Source organism: Chlamydotis macqueenii, chromosome 23, assembly GCF_036417535.1.
Source record: "Chlamydotis macqueenii isolate bChlMac1 chromosome 23, bChlMac1.mat, whole genome shotgun sequence".
NCBI lineage: Eukaryota > Metazoa > Chordata > Aves > Otidiformes > Otididae > Chlamydotis > Chlamydotis macqueenii.
Genome location: NC_141578.1, coordinates 7,138,832 through 7,159,879, shown reverse-complemented (window position 1 = coordinate 7,159,879; position 21,048 = coordinate 7,138,832). Strand labels below are relative to the sequence as shown.

Genomic DNA, 21,048 nt, shown 5'->3' with positions numbered 1-21,048 from the left:
AATACATGGTAGTCTTACTTATTTGTACATGAAGATGTAATGCTGGTATTTTAAGTTATAAAGATTGTCCTGGTCCTGACCAGGGCTGAACTACGACACGTGGTAAAGGAGGCAATGACCTTAAACGTACTTTCCAGCTAGCACATTCATAATTATATTCTGACTTTTATTCAAATCCATGAAAATTTTAACTTGCAATTACTTTTTTTTTAATCTGAAGAGAGAAAATCTATTGTAAGAAGTTAGTTCATAGCATACTACTAGTTTACCATGATGTGACTGAAAAATTTAAGATCAAGTTAATGACAGATTTCTTCTGTTTAAGGAACAGTTATTTGGCAATGAATTAGAGTATTCCTGGAAGAAAAGAGTATTTCATCAGGAGTGAAAACATGAGTAACTGAATTTTGTTTTTTCTCGTTTACTTAGCATTTATTACAAGCTAGAAAAATTCCATTGGAAACATTCCTTTCTTGTGAGGTTGTAACAGTTGCCCAGTCATGTATTGTTAAATTTGAATCCTGACGATTCAGTACTGCAACCCAGACTTTTAGCGCAACACTTACAGCTGGCAGGTTATCAAAGGCTGAAGACTTCTTGGAGATGGGGCTGCTGCGTTTACCTGCTGCACTCAGGAGGTGTTTAGAGGCAATTTCTGGTTGGCACAGGAGCTGGTGTTCAGAGTACCTGGGCCACTGCGTTGCCGTCTCCTCCAGTTGCTGCTCTGCTGCTCCTGTGGTGGCAGTTGCAGGAATGCCGGGGCACCACCCATACGGAGCTGGCAGTTTTGGTGGACCACAGTCTGAGTTGCTCTCCCAGTTCTCTGTTGTGCTACTTTGCCTCTGGCAACATGAGGAAGAGAACTGTTCTTGTTTTAGTAGTTGATATTTCCCTGGGATAGAGCAGAGGCTCTTCTCTGAGACCACTATTTTCCCTGCACTTTGGTACCTCTGGGAAGAATGGTAGAGTGCAGTGATAGAGAATTATTACTTGATGGCTGTGGTTGCTCTGAATATGAGCACTGGTATAAGCTGCTTTGCTTGTGACGTTTTTCTTTTGCTCTAAGAACTGTGATAGCAGTTTACATTTTCCTTACAAATCTGAAGCTCTCAGTGTAATAAAGTTTTTGTTTCTTTGTAGAATGTAACAAAGGAGAGACAGATGAAGTTAATACAACAACAAAATGACATCACTGGTCTTTCACGACAAGTGAAGCATGTGATGAACTTTACAAACTGGGCCATTGCAAGTGGCAGCAGTACTGCTTTGCTGTACAGTAAACGGCTGGTAAGGGAGCATCCTCTAACTTGTCTGTACGGTACAGAGAATGTTTAGTCAAAATAATTTTCTGAATATTGTGCAGCTTCACTAGATTGTATCCAAGGAAGAGACGAGGAGTTGTTCATGCTTCATTTAGAAAAAGAAAACAAACAAACAAAACCAAACAAACAAAAACCAAACAAAAACTCCCCTTCTGTAATAATGGGATAAATTTCCCAATGTGTTACATCACTTTTCATAAATTAAGGACTTAACAGTTTTATCATAGAAGGAATCACGTCAAGCTCTGTAAAGGCACCTCAGTGTTTCACTTGAGTCATTGCAGAAGTAGTATTACTGTGTAACTACTTCTCTGTAATCCTCTGAGTTGAGTGAAAAATCAGTTGTACACTGGATGATTTTCCTGGGGAGTTGAGTCATTTCCAGGCTACTAACCAAGCTTGCTATTGGCAGTCCTTGTTGGTGATCCAGCAGTCTAAACTTGCTGGGCAAATGCACACTTCTTCATGTTCTCATTCTTTGTTTCCTTGTCATCAACAGTCTTGTTTTTGCTTTCCATTAGATAACATTCCAGTTACGTCACATTTTAAAGGCACGTTGCGATCCTGTCCCAGCTGCCAATGGAGCAATACGCTTCCATTGTGACCCTACATTCTGGGCAAAGAACGTCGTCAATTTAGGTGAGAAAATTGTGTCTGTTTATTCTGTGTTACTTGAAAAACTGAACTGAGTTGGGAGTGTTCATCTGACATGAATGCATTGCAGTGCAATACATCTCTTAATGCAGAAGACCAAAACTGTCTTGACATAACCTGTCCGGTCCTGATCTGCTTACCTGCTCTGTTCTTTCTCTTAGCAAAGCTTTCTCAGCAGGTTTTGGTTTCCAATGGGAATGGTTCTAGGAGTGGCTCTTTTTTCCTCCTCTTAAAGTGGTTCTGAGGTATCTGTTAGTGCCTATTTTTGAACTTTTCTGTTGGATAAAAATCTAATAGAAAATTTGATTAAAATATTGTCTCTTCCTGATGCTTTTGTGTGTACTTGCTTCTTATTCTGAGCCAGGTTTTGGCATTCCTGTCTTTAGTCAAGGAGACTTATGTGCGCAATAAACAAACTTTTCATTGTATAAGTAACGATTTAAAATTGACACTGTTCCTACATGGACAGTTCCTCAAGCAATTTTTAAGTGCTGTTACTCTTGGAGATTAGTCAAGAAGGGAAAAGCAAGACTTTCCAGAACAGAGCTTCGTGTGCTGTTTGATTAGGAACCTGGGGCAGGTAAAGGAAGCTATATAGGAAACAGAACAGAAGCTGTCAACCTCAATAAAAAGTGACATGTGGATTCCAACAAGTACATGTTCAAAGTGGGGGGGGGGGGGGGGGGGGGGGGGAGAAGAAAAAAAAAATCAATATTTTGCCCTTTGCCTTTAAAAATAGGACTGCAGGTAGCTAGAGAGGCAGTATGGTCCCTCACATTGTATCAAGGCAGGACTCGCTTGTAGCAGTGTTTTGTGTCATGTTTGTATAACCTGTTCTTAGTCATTCAGTGGTGGGACACTCTCCACTGTCCTCCATATATCTTTTCCTGGGATTTGCTTCCCTAGGTATAGAAGCTTTATGCTCAATATGTTTTGGTGTTTGGTTTGGGGTGGTTTTGTTTTTTAGTTATCATCTTGTCTGTTTGTTGTGAACACAGAGAACAGTCATCTGTCTGTTTCATCTTTTAGACTATGCAGTTCCAGTTCTTTCACTCTTTATTCACAGATCATGTTTTTAGTTTTGCAGTTTCTTCTTCTTGTAATCTGAATTTTCTTTTCTTCTTTCATGTATGATTACAGAGACTTGAAAAGAAAATTTCAAAATTAAATTACTTTGTTACCTCCCCTGAGGAAACTGAACTAGAAATATCTGTATATTCTGCATTTACCAATCTTTGGATGATGATGTAACTGTTTACTAGTTCTTTTCTTGTTTTGTTTAGGTAACCTTGTCATTGAAAATAAACCAACTCCTAGTTACACTCCTAATGTAGTGGTTGGACAAGCTCCTCCAGGAACAAACCACATCAACAAAGCTCCAGGACAAATCAATCTAGCGCAGCTTCGACTTCAACATATGCAGCAACAAGTGTATGCACAAAAGCATCAGCAACTGCAGCAGATGAGGATGGGACAGCCAGCTGGGTCAGTTCCCAGGCAGACAAGTCCACAAGTCTTACAGCAGCAGGTGAGTATCTTATATGTTCTTATTTCACCTTTTGCCGTAACACCGAGACTTAAAACTGCCCTATCAAATATAAACTTACGAAGCAGTTTATAAGCTGAAATCTTTTGAAATTTGCCATACTGTAAATGTGACAGCTATTGGCTTTTCTTTGTTATGTAACTAGTAAACCTACTACTGTGGAAAGAGATTGGCTTCTTTTTTCCATGTTAAAAGCAAAAATTTTAAAAAACAAAAACCCTTGCAGCCTCCCAGGTTGATCAGCATGCAGACCATGCAGAGAGGTAACATGAGCTGTGGGGCTTTCCAAGCACATCAGATGAGAATGGCTCAGAATGCTGCTCGTATACCAGGAATACCACGCCACAATGGACCACAATACTCCATGATGCAACCTCACCTTCAAAGACAAGTATATCCTGTGTACACGCTTCATTTGTGCCATTGTGCCAAACTTTCATTACAGTAGATGATACCTCCAGCGGTAGATGTGTTTGTCTGTGACACTTGTGATTCACAGCTACACACACTTGTATGCTTTTTCATGTTGCATACTGTACTGTGACGTTTTTGCCAAACATAAGAAAATTCGAACCTTACGAATGAAAATGAATTCTAATGTTTGTATTGCATTTTAGTTTTGGGAAACAATTTTTTTTTTTTTTTTTTTTTTTTTTTTTTTACTTTTCAGTGACATTCAGCTTTTGAGTTTCTTAGAGAATAGTCAGGAATAGTGAAGTTCAAAGTGATGTATTTGATGTATTTTTTAAATTCAAATCTGAAGCATGATGCAGAGCTCTGCATACCATTAAGAATAAAAATTCTTGACAATGAATGTTAATGTGACTGGAAAACCAACAACTTCATAATACTTAAAACATTTAATCTTTTTTTTTTTTTAAAAAAAGTAGTTTGTAGATGGACTTATGGACCCTAAAGTTCTCTATTTATGAAAATAATTTGGTGGAAGATGTGCTGTATATTAATATCTAGCCACATAACATATTTTTTCTCTCCAAGTAAATAAAAATAGCAGTTGCTTTGCATTCAGTGCTATCAGGTTATTTTGATAGAGTTTATATGTTCATCGTCCCAAATTTTTTGTTGAGGACTCTGATATAACGCAAGTGTTGCAGTTTTACGTGCAGTGGCTATCTGATTTGTCTGTAATGCAGTCATGGTCTCTTCTCTTTTCCCGCAGCATTCTAACCCTGGGCACGCGGGGCCTTTTCCAGTTGTTTCTGTGCACAACACCGCTATTAATCCAACTAGTCCTACTACAGCAACAATGGCCAGTGCAAACCGTGGTCCAACAAGTCCATCTGTTACAGCAGTTGAACTCATTCCTTCTGTAACAAACCCAGAGAATTTACCTTCCCTGCCGGATATCCCACCCATCCAGGTCAGTGGAGAAGATCAGGCACTTATCATGGGTTAAGTAATGATCTACTTTCCTTCTGTATCTTTTATTTGAATACCAGTACTTGTCTGTGGAATGGTATATTAGTTATCATTTAAAATCAAAGAATTCAAATCTTCAGCCCTTGACTTGGGCATGCAAATATTTTCCCTAATAGGGCTGACCTGCTCAACCTGTGTTAACTTTTAGATTAATCAGTATTTAATGGCTGTCCTGTAGTATGATACTTAGATTCGTTAATCCCCGGTACTGTGTTCACTTCCTTTCTTCCACAAGACTATCATATGGGAAGATATCACTAGAATAGGTGAGTAGTCACCTGTGTCAAATGCCCTGAATGCTGTTTTATTCAAAGTTCAGGTTGCTTGGCACTTCCCTGCGATGTTTGTAAACATAACAATCAAATGCAGGAAGTACAGAGAAAAGGTGTCCCACTGCCCTACTCTCTGCACATTTCCTCTCTACCCCAGTAGTGAGGCTGTAATAATTGCCTTGCATGCAAGAGGCCAGCCTTTACATTACTGTTGGATCCCGGAAGGTGCTGCAGAACACTTAAGCTGGCCTCTGTGATTAATCTTGAGCTGTGATGGCATCTGCCTGGAAATTCTTGCTTGCACAGAGTGTGGCTGTTACTGCTTCTGTAGGTTTCACTCCATCTGCACACTGTTGGTACTCACTGACTTGGAACTGCAGAGTGTGCCCCGTGTTCTGTGCCCAGAGAGGCAGTGGGTACTGCACCCCAGCAGAGGTAGATTTGATGAAGTCAAGCTTGTTTGGAGAGATCAGAAGCATAATTTAATGTATGAATGGAGGCACGGAGGCACAGAAGTTAGAAGTAATAGGTTTTCTGCAGGAGTGTTTGGGAGGCCAGGTAGGGGAGGATGATGGCTTAGTCCTGAGAACAGCATGTTTACATGGGAGCGTCCATATAAAGTATGGGAGATTCAGTCATGATGCAGGAAACAGTCGCCTTAGAAACAAAACGTGGATTTCATCCAAACAGATGATCTGCTGTAATACCAGTAGCAACTCTTTCACTCTTAATCTACAGAGAGTCATGTTCAAGAGTTGTACATTCAGTTTTTTCATAAGGCTTGTTGCAGATGAAATATTTCACATGGTTACAGTTTAGCAGCAATTCAAGATTTATTAATGGTGTGAGGTAATTCAAAAGTTGAATTTAGCAGCACTTAGTTATTAACCAATTTAAAGATTAACAAAGTGATTCAGTAGAATATGTTATGACTAAAACAGCGACTTAATTACGGATTAGAGAATGACAAGATTCGCACTAACTTACTACAGGATATCCTAAATCAATGTATATGTATAAACACAAAACATGCAAAAGATAGAAATATTTGGATCCAGTGAAATACATGTGTGCGTGGTCACGGCTCACTGCCATCCAGGAGAGCTCAATGGGTCTCGTTTAGGGTAGCTATTCATAGGGTCCAAGATAATTGACTTTTGTCAGGAACTTCTCCGTTTTGGCCTGACTCAGATGATGAAATCAATTCTGATGCTTTCCACTAGTCATGCAGGCCCAGAATTTTTAGATTTTTTGAAATTCTGTTATCAGCCCCTTTGGACTCTGACGCGGGCACAGGTGTACTGGGTTGTCAGGAGGTGATTGACTGTTACTACTCTTTACAGTAATGGGGAAAACAGGAGACAGGTACATAAAAGGGGTGTCTCAGTGCTGGGTCCACCACCTTCGCAATCCATTCCTAACTCATCCTGGGCTGATATATAGCCCAGGAGGGGAGCAGTCGCACCGAGTGACTCAGGAAGGGTTGCACCACCACAACCTGCAGGTAATTTGCTGACATAAGAATAATGTGGGGCGGGGGGGGAAGGATCACATCTCTAAATGTGATCGATCTGCAGTGTTGGAGGTTTGTTTAGTCATTAGTACAGAACACAAGTATAACTAATTATGACTGAGCTGTAGATGTCAGAAGTTTGTGATGCACTGAGTTAGAAATAGTGGGATAGTCTAAAACATAAACATGCAACTTTGGATGCTCTGAAAATGCAGAATTCTGTGAAGATGCTCTTTCTTCATACCTGTTTGTGTAATAGCTGCTATGGATTTTAGTTGATGAAAGAGTTGGATAGAAAGCTATTGGTCTTTCAAGTTGCTTGCACAATCATAAAAACCTGCTTTGAATACGATGTGTTTCAAACATATTGTTTGCAACTATACTGTCTTGCAGTTGATAGTTTTAAGCAGTTAACGTAATAGGGTACCTGTTTCCTTGCTTTTAATGGGTACTAAAATCTGCGTAAAAAGCGAGCGGGAGGGAGAGTTCACATCATGCTCAGGAAAAGCAAGTTCATGGTTTCCCTTAATATCTTAATTGTGGAATAACTCTTGCAACGTTAGTAGTCTGGTAGTTTGTATGACTAACACCATTTATATGACTAACACACTGAACAACTGGGAATGAAAAAGTTTGGAATGAGCTAGAGTAAGTGCAGCCTATGAACATACTGAAAGAACTCAGGTATTTAGAAGTTTTTGAAAAATCTTACTTCAAGTTTCTGATTGTGGGTTTCTATTTTGAAAGACTGATCTCTGTATGAAACTTAAAAATGTTTGCTGATATCCTGAATCCTTGAAGGGATAGTGAACAATTCTAGTAAAGATACTGATAACAGTTTAAATATGTGGAACTGTTAAGAAACTTTAATTAGACCTCTCTGATTCAGACTTTTGTTTTTGCTTCTTAGCTTGAAGATGCTGGTTCAAGTAATTTAGATAACCTCCTAAGTAGATACATTACAGGCAGCCACCTACCCCCACAACCTACAAGTACCATGAATCCCTCCCCAGGACCTTCAGCTCTGTCTCCAGGGTCATCAGGTAAATGTGACGGGTATTTCTAGTGATTCTAGAAAGTGATGGGAATTTCTGGTGAAAATAATTACCTACCATTTCCTGCCGAAAAGGAAGTGATATTTTGTTAGTTGAAAATTTATTTTGCTCTGAAATAAATTATTCTGGAAATCTAAATTTTACATTCAGAAATGTCTTTATATGGCAGTAACAAACTGCCAGCGCATGAATGCAATTTTCCAGATGCACATGTGTAGGCTATATTTTTGCCCGATGTTGCCACAATTCTTTTTTTGTGCATCAGAAGACATAGTTCAGTAATTGCCCCCAAATGATGGCTGACTAGACCATTCTGAGGTTTGGGAAGTAAGTTTATAGAATAGCTTAGTCACAGAAATACTTACACCCAACAACCATTTGTGCAAGGTCATTCTAAATATAGCCAGTTGATGATAGAGCTATTGAGCTTTCATTATGCCTGTGAACAAATTGTCACCAGTCCCTAATGTTGAGTTATTTAAACATTGAAAATGTCCATTTCTGCTAGTAAGAAGCTGATTTCAGTCATTTGATAGGTATTTCTCTTGGTCTTCTCTCTGCAAGGTTATTGTAAGATTCTGTGAATGAATGGTTGCAGTAGTGTAACTTTTGTTTCTCAAAACCTGCATGCAAAACATAGTTTACTTTTCTTGACTTTATTGGTGGATATCAGTGGATAAAATTTGAGGGCTTAATGGGCTGAGGGCTATAGCACTGTTTGGATTAGGTGAAATAATTATTGGGACTCTTAACAGTGTGGTTTTTATTATTTAATGTGGTGTGCTAGACCTTTGTTCTGATCAGATCACTGAGAGGGCAGCTGACTTATGTGAATTATTAAATTAGGACGTTCTAGCAGAACTTCTGGTGTTACTCAACACTAGTCATTTATTTTACTGCAGAATGTAAATTTGTACCAGATCAACTTCTACACTGCTTTTTTGCAGGTTTATCCAACTCCCACACTCCTGTGAGGCCACCCAGTGCCTCCAGCACAGGTAGCAGAGGAAGGTGAGTGTGTTACGTAATCCTGCTGGGCTGCAAAATCAGACATGAAGAATTCAAAAAATGAATTGGCAGTGGGTCAATAGGGCTTTAATATATATAACTGTAACCCAGTAATGGAAGAATGCTTACATGAAGTTACATGAAGTTTTTTGGTTTTTGTTTTTGTTTATTTTTTCTGTTCTCTTTTCCCTTCACTATGATTCTCTGCTCTGTTGTAAACTTGAACTATGTTGTGAGTGTTCTAACATGCTTTGCCTTTGGAAACATTCAGGAAACAATCACATAAATTTATTTGCTCTGATGAGTTTTCCTCTTATTTATGTGCTGGTATCTTTCTAGCTGTGGCTCCTCGGGCAGAACTGCTGAGAAAACTAGCGTTAACTTCAAGTCTGACCAGGTGAAAGTGAAGCAAGAGCCAGGGACAGAGGAAGAGATATGCAGTTTCTCAGGAACAGTAAAACAGGAAAAAACAGAGGATGGCAGAAGGAGTGCTTGCATGGTAAAGTTAGTTAATGCAACAGTATGTTATGGTTTTCCTTGCAGCATGTTTAAGAATTTGGAAATAATAAAGCAATTTTGCTTCTGTTAACAGCCCTGAAGACTGAGAGGTGTTTTGCTCTCTGGCAGTATGTCTGAACTTTAAGTATGAGCCAGCTCGAGTGTTGAGCTGTCTGGTTTTGTAGTACTGCTAAGACTGCTAATTACTGGGAGTTTGTGACACAGGCACAGGACTTGCACAGTAGCTTGCTGGCTCATGTTGAACAAATAAACATTCAGTAATGGCAGACCTTTCCCTTCCTGGTTTGGACAGGACTTGACCTAGTGATGAGAATGCAAAACACACCCAGTCCTTGCCAGTTCTATGTGTTACGATAGGTTGAAAATAGTCTGATAGAAAACAGAACGTAATCTCAGCTTGGTCCATGTTGAAGACTTTACTATATCCTCTAATACTATGCTCTGTATGCTCTGCCAGACACAGGACAGTCTGTCATGTACATTTTATCTTTAGCTATTAAAATGAAATACCTCCAGCACTGTAGCGTATTTGCTGCTTTTAATCCGTAACTAATAAAAGCTGTAAGTCACCCATTGTTAGTAGTTCCTGAACGTTCATACGTATGTAACTACATTGAGAAATCTTCCAATCAGTCAGAAGTTCTTATGCCAGAGCATATATAAAATATTTATGCAAGTGAATACTTTTCAGTGTTTGCCAGCTATGCTTGATTTAGTAGACAGTGTACTGGGAGCATGGGAGTGGATATTAGTGGATTTGAGGATTTGTCACAATGACTGTGAAGGTATATTTTTAACAATTTATCAGTGTGTTTGGCTGAAAGTTTGTCATGTTACCCATCAGCAGAAATGAGTCTGTTCTTGAAAAGAGGAACTTGTGAAGAAGTAGTTGCACCTCAGGTCTTCATAATGATTTGCCACTTATTTTGGGAAATAAATGTAGTACCTTTCAATGGTGGATGGCTTTTGACTTCCAACGTATGAAGAAAGATGCCCTTGTAAAATTGACTCTCTAATTTTCATGTGTTGCTTTCATTTCAGCTTAGCAGTCCTGAGAGCAGCTTGACACCACCACTGTCCACTAACTTGCATCTGGAAAGTGAATTGGAAGCATTAGGAAGTCTTGAAAATCATGTGAAAACTGAACCAGCAGATTTAAGTGAAAGTTGCAAACAGTCTGGACATAGCCTTGTAAACGGAAAATCCCCAGTGCGGAGTCTAATGCACCGATCAACTAGAATTGGAGAAGGCAATAACAAAGATGATGATCCGAATGAAGATTGGTGTGCAGTATGCCAAAATGGAGGGGATCTGTTATGTTGTGAAAAATGCCCAAAGGTGTTTCACCTAACTTGTCATGTACCGACACTCCTCAGCTTTCCAAGGTACCAGAAACAGCGTAATGGTTCCTGAGAACAGCTCTGTGGTCTCATTCGTATGGTAGATTTCAATACAGTACAAAAACTGGTGTTTCATCCTCAACATCAGCTAGTCCTGGCTGATTTCTGGTCAGGTAAAAAAATCTGACATTTCAAAGGCCTGTCAGAATTCTTTGCAACTGGTCAATGTTTATCTGATGAACATGTGGTCTCTCAAAGTGTGATTCTATTATATAACGTTCATTTTAAAGTCATGGTGAGAAAGATTTTGTAAAGTATTAGAACATACTTGGGAGAGGAATATGAGGGTGGGAAAAATGGCATTGACTGGCAGAATTATCTTGAGCATTAACAGTTCTTCCTTATCTTTGGATATCCAAGTCATTACCACAGTACAACGTGAATCTGTAAGAGCTAATGAAAAAAATCCTTGTAGTCATCACTGATGAGACTTTGTCCCTGGATATCTGGAATAATTGTATTTATTCCTGTTTAGTGGAGAGTGGATATGTACGTTCTGCAGAGATCTGAGCAAACCAGAAGTAGAATATGATTGTGACAATTCACAACACAGCAAGAAAGGGAAAACAGCTCAAGGCCTGAGTCCTGTGGACCAAAGGGTATGTCTCAAATCTGTAGGAATCTGTTTCCTAGAAAAACATGCTTTCTCACGTTACCTGTCCCCCACTGTTTCTTGAAGATGTTTTTGCTGTGGCTGCAGCACATTAAATATAGTTGTGGCTTTTGCAAAAAAATACCAAAATGAATAATGAGGTTTTTCTTACTGTGACCATGTGTCTAGGTGTTAGTGACTGTGTAGGAGTGCTCCATCACATTGGGACTGTAGTAGCTGACACTTGAATGTAAACACATATTCTGTATTTAAATACGTCCTTTAACATGCATTAACCTCTTCAGTGTTCTTAATTAGAAGTTCTTTGCATTTTACACTGATAGAACCTTCATATAAATAGTTATGTAAGTTTGGTGTGTTAAGTTCATGCTGTGAGAGATGCTAGAAGTATTTAGCTGCATTTTTGTGGAAGGTGTAATGACCTTGACGGTAAGAATTATTTTCAGCTCTATCAATCAGCCTGTGTGTAACATGTTAGAGTATTATCAAATCAAATTCCTCCAAGGAACTTGCAAGCAAAGGAAAGAAAAATATTTCAAGAGGGAATTCATAGAAACACTCTGATTTTGGTTTCCAATTATTTGATTTTGTCTTATGGGGAAAAGAATAAAAGTCTGCAACTCAGTCCTTTCCTCTTACATGGAGTTATGGTTGGACGAAAGCAATTTAGTTTGATGTTTGATTGTTTGGTTTTGTTTTTTTTTTTTTTATTTGATTGTGTATTAGTGTGCCTCTTCATGTTTGACTTTAGCCCTAAGCTTTTGTTTAGGAAGAAGAAAGCAAAAAGGGAGTATATTTCTGCTATGTGAACAGTAAGGGTGTGTTCTACTTTCTCAACAGTGCCCTGCTAGAACTTTACTTTTTATGATTAAGCTTGTGGGGATTGCATTTAAATTTTCTAGTACTAAGCTGATAAAGTACAAACCTATTGAAAATAGGGAGATATGAACTTCTGGGCTGAGGTTAAATTAAGGGTATTAATGTGAAGCTGTTTATTTCTTTGTAAGAAATGTGAACGTCTCCTGCTGTACCTGTATTGTCACGAGCTGAGCATTGAATTTCAAGAGCCGGTTCCAGCCTCGGTGAGTCTCCTGAAAAATAATTTGTGATTTATTTTTGGCATAACATCTCTACAAGTCTAGAGTTGAGTTTGGGAAGGACCTGGCTGCTTTTACTTGAAGCATGTCCCCTTGGTCAATCTAAAAGTTCTGGCAGTTGTCCAGTATTTCATGATTCTGAGAGACAGAAGCTGATTCTGTAGCTTCTCCATGCAGAGACTCTACTCCGGGTGTCAAACCCAGATATTTAAAAATACTTTCAATTAGCAGTTGTTGAATTGGAAGAGGAAACCCATGAAATTCAAAATACTTTAGGAGAGTGGGGTTTGTTTGTTTGGTTTTTTTAGTCTTTTAAAAGAAAGGAGGAAGGAAACTGCTTTGACTCTTCTGTTTTTAGCTGTAAAAGAAGTAACTATAATGCATACATTGCACAGTGAGATTAGCTGATTGATTTTTTGATAAGTGAAAAAATTCAGCTACTTCTGTGAACTACGTAGTCACTGTTGTAATAAATCACTTTGTTTTTTACAGATACCAAACTACTATAAAATTATAAAGAAACCGATGGATTTATCTACAGTGAAAAAGAAACTGCAGAAGAAGCATTCCCAACACTATCAGACTCCTGAGGATTTTGTGGCAGATGTCCGGTTGATCTTCAAGAACTGTGAAAGGTTTAATGAAGTACGTTAACTTCCAAACTGTATACATTTTTTTAGATTAAGATTTATTTCAACGTGGTTGTGCAGCTTCTCCAATTAAAGGCTCTACTTCCAGTCGTAACTTCTGCTTATGGATTGGATGCTCAATCAGACACTTAAAAACCAAACCAAGCAAAAGCAATTACAGAACTACATCTTGAGTTCAGCTAAATAGGGAAATTAAGCTTTAACAGAACTTTTAAAGTGCATTCACTGGTATGGATGTATAACTGAGGAGCAGGGTGACTTTGTTACTGTACATCAAATAGACTGTAGAAGTGCTTAGGAAGTGTGGTAATAAAGACAATCAAACAATCCTTAAAACTGTCTCAAGCTATACAAATAATTATTCTTAGGCTCTTGAAACATAGGAGACCTCTGTTGAGGAAACTCCCTCTACTGAGGAGAAGTGCCTTTCTGAAGAATATTCTGCTGGTTCTAGTACCTCGTGCAGGCTGAATCCAGAAAAGCATTGTGTGTGTTATGGCCGGTATTAAGTTTAGTGCTTTAGCTTGTGGGTAGTTGGGCTCTCAGAAAAATGAGTTTTTATGTGATAACTTTTGTATGGAGTCTTTTTTGATGAGTATGGAAAGTTGACTTATTTTGCAGTGAACACATCTGATAATGAAATATTTGCACATTGCATGTGAAATGTGACTTGGGGAGTTAAATTACCTAAGTTTCATTACTAGATGGAGCAATGGAAAAAGTACTGTGAATATTGAAAACAAATTGTAGTATTGTGCTGAAACAGAGTCGGAGCTGAGATAAGAGGGTATCCTCATTTTTGAGATGCCTTAAAGCAAGGATGACAGAAAGCCCTGGGGAGAAGGCATCACAGGGAATGACGTTATTCTGACCTTAGAAATGCATAAAACAGCCGGTGTTTTTCTGTAGAATGTAATCTGAGTTTTGCAGTGTTTGGACTGCATTTCTGGCTCTGAAGAAGTAAATTTAAAGTAGTACACAAATCTACAATTAAAACTTTATCTATTTCACAAGTACACTAGTAAAAATCAAGGTCAGTGATGTAATGCTGTAAATGCTCACAAGCATTTGGGACTTTGATACCCTCGACTCCCTTATATCTCTGTATTAGGTGGAGGTTAATGAGCATTGTGGAAGAAGTTGCAATTATGTGAACTTCTCAATTAACGATCTGCTGTAGAGGAAAACATGCTGCAGCTCTTAGGGACAAGAGTAAAACAAGGGAGCAAGGACTGATGGATGTGTTTGGGTTGTTTTGTTGGTTTTGGTTTTTTTTTTTTTTTTTTAAAAAAAAAAAGGTGTTTCAGAGTTTTGAAAGTCCCATTTGAAGTTCTGGCTCATGGCAAAAGATGAGTCACCCTGACCTCTCGTAATAGCATCATATCTAGTGCCTCTAAGCCATATGCTTTTAAAAAATATAAATCGAAGTGGGATAAGACCCCTAGAGAAGTAGTTTTATGGAGCACTTCTGTCTGAAGTGAGACTTTTCCACAATAACGTCCAGGCAACTAAAACTGATAATGAAGAAAGCAGTCATGAGTAGAGTGCAGTTTTGAGAATGACTGGGAGACACTTACCTGTACAAAAACTGTGTGTTTTGTTGAAGGTTTATTTACCTCATGTCACCCTTCTAAGACTGTTTTAAACCTGCTTCTGCTAAGTTTGAGAACTAAAGAGGTGTAGTCCATAACAAACTGTTTTGTTGTTATGGCTGACTTTAGTCATCCAATCCTATGCAATCTCATAACTTTAGAAAGGATTATAATTCCATTTTTTTTGACTCTGGTATCCTTTTTAGATGATGAAAGTTGTTCAAGTTTATGCAGAAACACAAGAGATTAATTTGAAGGTAAGCGTTTCAGACCACGCACACTTGGTGAAGGGATGTGCATTTCCAACAGGTGAATATTCCTGTCTTTTTATTTACAGGCTGATTCAGAAGTAGCACAGGCAGGGAAGGCAGTTGCATTATACTTTGAAGATAAACTTACAGAGATCTACCCAGACAGGACCTTCCAGCCTTTGCCTGAATTTGAGCAGGAAGAGGATGATGGTGAAATAACTGAGGACTCCGATGAAGATTTTATACAACCACGTAGAAAACGCCTAAAATCAGATGAGAGACCAGTGCATATAAAGTAATCTAATGATATGGACCTAAAATTTATTGTAAAAACTGTTATTTAAGTGTTCTGGAATATTACCGTGCCTACAGTGGCCATCTTGAAGAAGCTGATAGCTTTTTAATCAGTATTAGATTATAAAAAACACTTGTACAGAAAAGCATTCTCATCAAAAGGGGAAAAAACTATATTGTAAATTTTTTGTGGTTTTTTTGTTCCCTTGATTATTTGCTATATTCTTTTTTTTTTTTTTTCCTAATGGAGGAGACACTCATCCTGGTCTCACAGATAGAGGTGGATGAATGTTGAAGAGAAGCAGATTTTGATAAGAGATGTTCCATGTACAGATAAGACTGCTTAGTAAAATATTCTGCAGGACTGGACCAATCCTGCAGTGTAAACTGTAAGCAATGTTCCTGAAATCCCCTCTTTGTGTGAACTTAAGTGCGTGTTGGTCATTGCTTTTATCATCTCATTTAAGTGGTATTGTGAATAACTGATCTTCTGTGTTGGTCCAATTATCTAAATTTGACTTTCTTTACTGCATTTTATGTACAGCGAAAGGAAAAAAAAAAATCATTAAACTGTTTGAATTGGCAAGTGCAAGAGTGTAAGTTCTTGACAGATGGAAGACTAAAGTGGTTGCCACAATCCCTTTTCAATACAGCTAGATATATTTATTACAAATCCTGTACACAGAACATTTTAATGGCATTCATGGCAAAACTCTTAGCATTTGTGTCATCTGTCCCTGATCCCCCTAATGAGGCAGAATGTTATCTCCAGTATGCACTGTCTAATTTTCTGTACTTAAAATATAGACTGAAGAGGTAATAACTGGTTGGGGTGTTTCTCTGGTCTTCCTAAATATCAGTTTCTAATAGACCACTTGGCAAACAATAACCTATTAATTACCAAATGTGTAAAATTTCCTGTATTCTCTTTGTCTTATTTGTAAATAGTGAATTGAGACTTCTTGCAGATCAGCAACATTTGCTGAACTGTTTTTAAGCTAATATGTATTCTTATTAATTGTTCCTATCAAGAAAAGATTTGTAATATATGCTATTTCTAACATTACATTCATTTTGAGGTTCTGTCTTATTTTTTATTAGAGTACTACACAGAAGTTTCTTCAGCAGCAGCTTATGAGCAAAATGTCTAGAAAGATTGGAGTAAGTCTGTTAAGACTGGGTGACTTGTCCATCCATTGAACAAAGCACTCGCACAGAACAGGGTTTGGCTTGAGTGGTTTCTGGTCAAATATTGAAAACAGAACAATTTCCCTATTTCCCTAAACGTGTGGCAGGCATCTCCGCAGTGCCTTCCCATTGCACACTGCCTTCATTCCAGCATTTCTGGTTAGAAATTAGGTAAATCACAAAGAAATTATGGTTTGCACGGTTGTTTCCTTTACTGACAGAAATCAGTACTAGAAACAATAAATGTAATTTCTGGCCTTCATATAGATCTTGTTTAAGTAAGATGAAGAAATAATGTAGTCGGATGAGGTCAAGTTGACAGACTATAAATTTACCATAAGATTTTTTTGTGAATACAGCAATTTTGTGGTAAATCACTGGGATTTTGGTATACTCAGCATAAGCAATTGTATACCCTTTACCATAATGGTAAAGATAAATATTTTAGCACAGTGTATCAAATTGAGATATGCTCTCAGCAATTTTTATGCAAATCACTTAAGATTTTATTTCTTTTTATACGAACAAAGTATATGTGCATTTGTGACTATACCCCTCTTACAATAAATGAGGGGACTGAAGGTGTTTGTAACTTCAAGCTCACTTCTTCAATTGCACAAATGTTACACTTAAAACTCAAAGTGGTTTTTCTTTTCATTTCTCAGATACTAACGTAGTAAGTATAAACTTACTATGCAAGTAAAAAAAGCAAGTTTAAACTTGCTTTTGTAAGTGAAAGGAAAAGTAATTCTACTTAAACGTATTAAATTGACAAGTAGCAAAAACTTTGCCCAAAGAAAGGATGATGCGTGTTACTAGGACACTAGTAGTAGCAAGGGATCATTTAATGGCTCTGTGTATTGCTTATTTATGCATTTCTAGTTTCTCAGCTTCATTTTGCAAAGGAATATTATTAAAATTATCATGAAAATAAGATTTTGTGAATTCTCTTCAATTGGGGTTACTATTTTTATGGCACTTAAGCAATCTAGATTCTGTACCTTCAGGCCTCAACTTTTTAACTGTTCTCTTTCTAAGGCACCGATCATGGATTCAAGTACTGCAGATACCCACTGCCTGAACTGCAGCGTAGAACAAGCATGGTGGCATCCTAGACTGGGTCACGACCACACCGCAAAGCTGCGGTTCAGGGGCAGTGCGTACTCCCTGGCTGCTGCACGAACGGTACCGTCTGTTTTCCACCCAGACCCCAGACCAGATGTCTAAATATTTTAAGGTAGCCTCTCTGATTGGTTCACTCCCTATGACAAAGTAGAAAAATTATCAAACTTTGTTGGCTAGTGAGTTAGCCGATACTTCACTAGTTCACCTGCAGTCCGCAGGGATGCTAACATTTGACCTTGGTGAGAGTTCAAGCTGTACGCTTGCCCGTAACCACTGATCTTCTAGAACTGGTCCTTCTGTTCAGCTCTTCAGTGCTCGGTAGTATTATGTGGAATGTTGACTTGTGTGCAAGAAACCTTAAGTGTTTCTTTTTCAGATAAAAGAAACAAAACAATATTATCTTCCCTGCCCTGCCCCCCTTCCCGCTGCACCCCCCCCGCCCTTTCATTTTGGAACTCCAAATATGACAATTCAGTGATTGTTTTGAAATTAGCAAAGTTCTATGAACAAATATTTGAAAGGATAGATAAGCTCTGCTAATATATTTCCTGATCCTATAGTCCGTAAGTGTTCATCTTAGAATTGGTAAGAGTTTGCTCAGGCAAAACAGCTTTTTGGTGCCACACTGTAACTTGTCCAAGAGCAAATTAACAGGGTGTGTAGTAACAGGCCACTGTGAGCATCTTCGCTATGCCAGATGCAGTGTGTGCAATATGTGCAAGTGTCAGGGTGTTTTACCTGGGAGCTGGAGCATAGCTGACATCAGTAAAGCCCGCAGAAGAGATCAGACGTGGTGGGTGCACTCTGCACTCTGCGGCTGTGCCTGCACAGCGGCAGTGTTCCAACACGGCAGCGAGAAGACAGCCTGGCACTTGATGTAACTGTGTGCTCGCGTTTGAGACACCTGTGAAAAAGACCATTTGTCTCTCAATTTTTGTTGTAAATGACCCTGACCTTTAAGTTAACCCAAAGAAGTGTTTGCTTTTTAAATAAGAGTGAAAAGTGTACAGTATGCTACTCGTGGACTTCTCAATTACCTCAGCAGGTATCCTGCCATGTAATTACTAGTGATTAGTGCTAACTTAACCAGCTGAATGGGTTCAGGTGTTTTATTGAACTGTGCCCTGGAATGAGTGGCCTATAGTGTAATAAGGCAGAGTTACTATCCAAAATAAGAATGTTCCCCAAACTTTTGAAAATGTAGATGCTCTGTTAAATGTAGAGAGGTTGTTTTTTGTGTGGAATGTCACCATTGCTATTCTTTGTGATGTTTGACTGTGTCGCACACTGAACAGCAGATCACTGAAATGTTTTATAAACACTTCTGCAAGCTACTGGAACAGAAGTCCTTAGAATTAGCCCAAATCTGTTACTCTGTTGTATAACCTAGTTTGCTGATTGACCTCTAAAAGTTTAGGTAATGGCAACAGTATTTTAAAGCTATATGTATAAAGTACTGGAAGTTGGCTTTTTCTGGTTTTTCTTACTCTCTTCCATGGAGAAAGCAATAAAAATGCTTTGTCTGTTGCCTGTTAGCATGACAGGAATTCTTTTCTTGGGATAATGATTTTATAGGAAAATTTGTATGCATATCATCAAGTTTAGCTTTTAAAAACAAAGTGTGCAGGAGTTATTTGACAATATAGTGTGGCATTTTATTTTAAAAATTGGGGAAAATTACATATTTTTTTAAAAAGTAGGTGTTTGAGTAAGTAATGGAGGTACTTTTTTAAAAAAACATCTATATGCCACGGTTTACATAGACATATTTCAGATCAAACTTATGCATTGTATCTTCAGATACAAAAATTTCTTTTATTTTCTCAAAGTGCGTGTACAGTAACTCTTCCGTCTAGTTCCTGTGTTTGCTTATGGGGATCCTACTTTATATGCTTTCTAACGTGTCTGAATTGATTTTAAAAAATTGCAGTTAATTTGGCTATCTCTATTATATATATTAAATGTATGAAATGCAGTTCTGGCCTTTTCTATTCAGTGATACTACAGCTCAAGGCTGCTTTGTTTAGTATTTATTAAACTTCTACAAGGAGAGGTACTAAAATATTTTTTAAGTTCCACTTGTTGCAGCATTCACTCCAGAGTGAGCTACATTAAAAAAAAAACAAAAGTGCATGTCTGCTAACAGCCTGCAAATGGGGGTATTAGTTTCAGAACATCGTGAAACATGTATATAAGCCTATAAAGATTTGTGCAGTTAAAAGCCTGTTTTACACGTAAACGTGCTCATGGAAGGGTTAAATTCATGGCATTCTTTGATTCTTTGGTTATTTCTTGCTTCAGTAACTGGCTCTTTTTTGCACATAGTAAAACTTCACTCATCTTTCAATATGATTCTTCAAAAAGTGCTGTTTCTGTGGTATTGTATTATCTGAATAATCATATTTAACTTTTTTCAAACAAGGTTACAGTTTCTAATTGTTCTGTTCCTGTGTTTTTTGCTGGTGTGTAATTAAAAAAAAAGTTTTTCTTTACATGGTTATTTAATACATTAGGTGCCTGTAAGTATTTATTGTTAAGTGCTCTGGAATGTCCTGTAGAAGTTGTATTAGATCGGTTTAAAGCATTGTTTGAAAACTATTTTGTTTTGGTTATTTCTATTAAATTAGAAAAATTACTCTTTCAATTTGAGTTTCTTTTTTGCATATCTGTGTTAGGTCATTACATACGAGTTCGTGTCTGGCAAAAGACTTTTCTGATACTTGCAGTGTGGAAGTCCCTTGATGAAGTTTTAACTGCAGCAGTTAAAGTATGACGACCTGAGGCTGAAGTCGATTCAAGGTTTGGGTTGGAGATGCTGTGATTTCACCACTCTGCACTTACTTTTCCATAAAGTAATTTGTCATGTTTATTTACACCTAGTACATGAAATACACGCCTCATCTGTAAATTGGAGAGACATGGATTTGATAGATGAGCCACTCGGTGGATAAGGAATTGGCTGGACGGTCGCACTCAAAGAGTTGCGGTCAACAGCTTGATGTCCAAGCAGAGACCGGTGACGAGTGGCGTCCCTCAGGGGTCCGTGCTGGGCCCGGCCCTGTTCAACATCTTTGTTGGCGACATGGACAGTGGGATAGAGTGCACCCTCAGCAAGTTCGCTGACAACACCAAGCTGCGTGGTGCCGTCGATACGCAGGAGGGGAGGGATGTCATCCAGAGGGACCTGGACAGACTGGAGAGGTGGGCCCGTGCCAACCTCATGAAGTTCAACCAGGCCAAGTGCAAGGTCCTGCACCTGGCTCATGGCAATCCCAGGCACAAATCCAGGCTGGGCGGAGAATGGATTGAGAGCAGACCTGAGGAGAAGGACTTGGGAATGCTGGTGGACGAGAAGCCGGCAATGTATGCTTGCAACCCAGAAAGCCAACCACATCCTGGGCTCCATCAAGAGGACCGTGGCCAGCAGGTCGAGGGAGGGGATTCTCCCCCTCTGCTCTGGTGAGAGCCCCCTGCAGCGCTGCGTCCAGCTCTGGAGCCCCCAGCATCAG

At 38.6% G+C, this 21,048-nt stretch overlaps 1 protein-coding gene across 5 annotated transcripts in view; it reads left to right on the top strand.

Moving 5' to 3' along the window:
* TRIM33 (tripartite motif containing 33) overlaps positions 1-20,183 on the top strand; it is a 41,627-nt gene extending 21,444 nt beyond the window's left edge. The window contains exons 7-22 of one of the 5 annotated variants that reach the window (XR_015260954.1): positions 1,141-1,287; positions 1,844-1,961; positions 3,260-3,504; positions 3,749-3,913; positions 4,703-4,903; positions 7,658-7,790; positions 8,750-8,813; positions 9,150-9,309; positions 10,371-10,714; positions 11,205-11,328; positions 12,350-12,424; positions 12,932-13,084; positions 14,888-14,938; positions 15,019-15,615; positions 16,328-16,387; positions 17,453-20,183. Coding sequence is in view for 1 of the 5 variants with exons in the window: in XM_086765358.1 (XP_086621484.1) it covers positions 1,141-1,287; positions 1,844-1,961; positions 3,260-3,504; positions 3,749-3,913; positions 4,703-4,903; positions 7,658-7,790; positions 8,750-8,813; positions 9,150-9,309; positions 10,371-10,714; positions 11,205-11,328; positions 12,350-12,424; positions 12,932-13,084; positions 14,888-14,938; positions 15,019-15,231 (2,193 nt within the window). In the remaining 4 variants the exon portion in view is untranslated. Of the gene's footprint in view, positions 1-1,140; positions 1,288-1,843; positions 1,962-3,259; positions 3,505-3,748; positions 3,914-4,702; positions 4,904-7,657; positions 7,791-8,749; positions 8,814-9,149; positions 9,310-10,370; positions 10,715-11,204; positions 11,329-12,349; positions 12,425-12,931; positions 13,085-14,887; positions 14,939-15,018 lie in introns of all 5 variants that reach the window. The other 4 variants (XR_015260955.1, XR_015260952.1, XR_015260953.1 and 1 more) reach the window with 4 other exon arrangements.
* Positions 20,184-21,048: the final 865 nt, after the last annotated feature.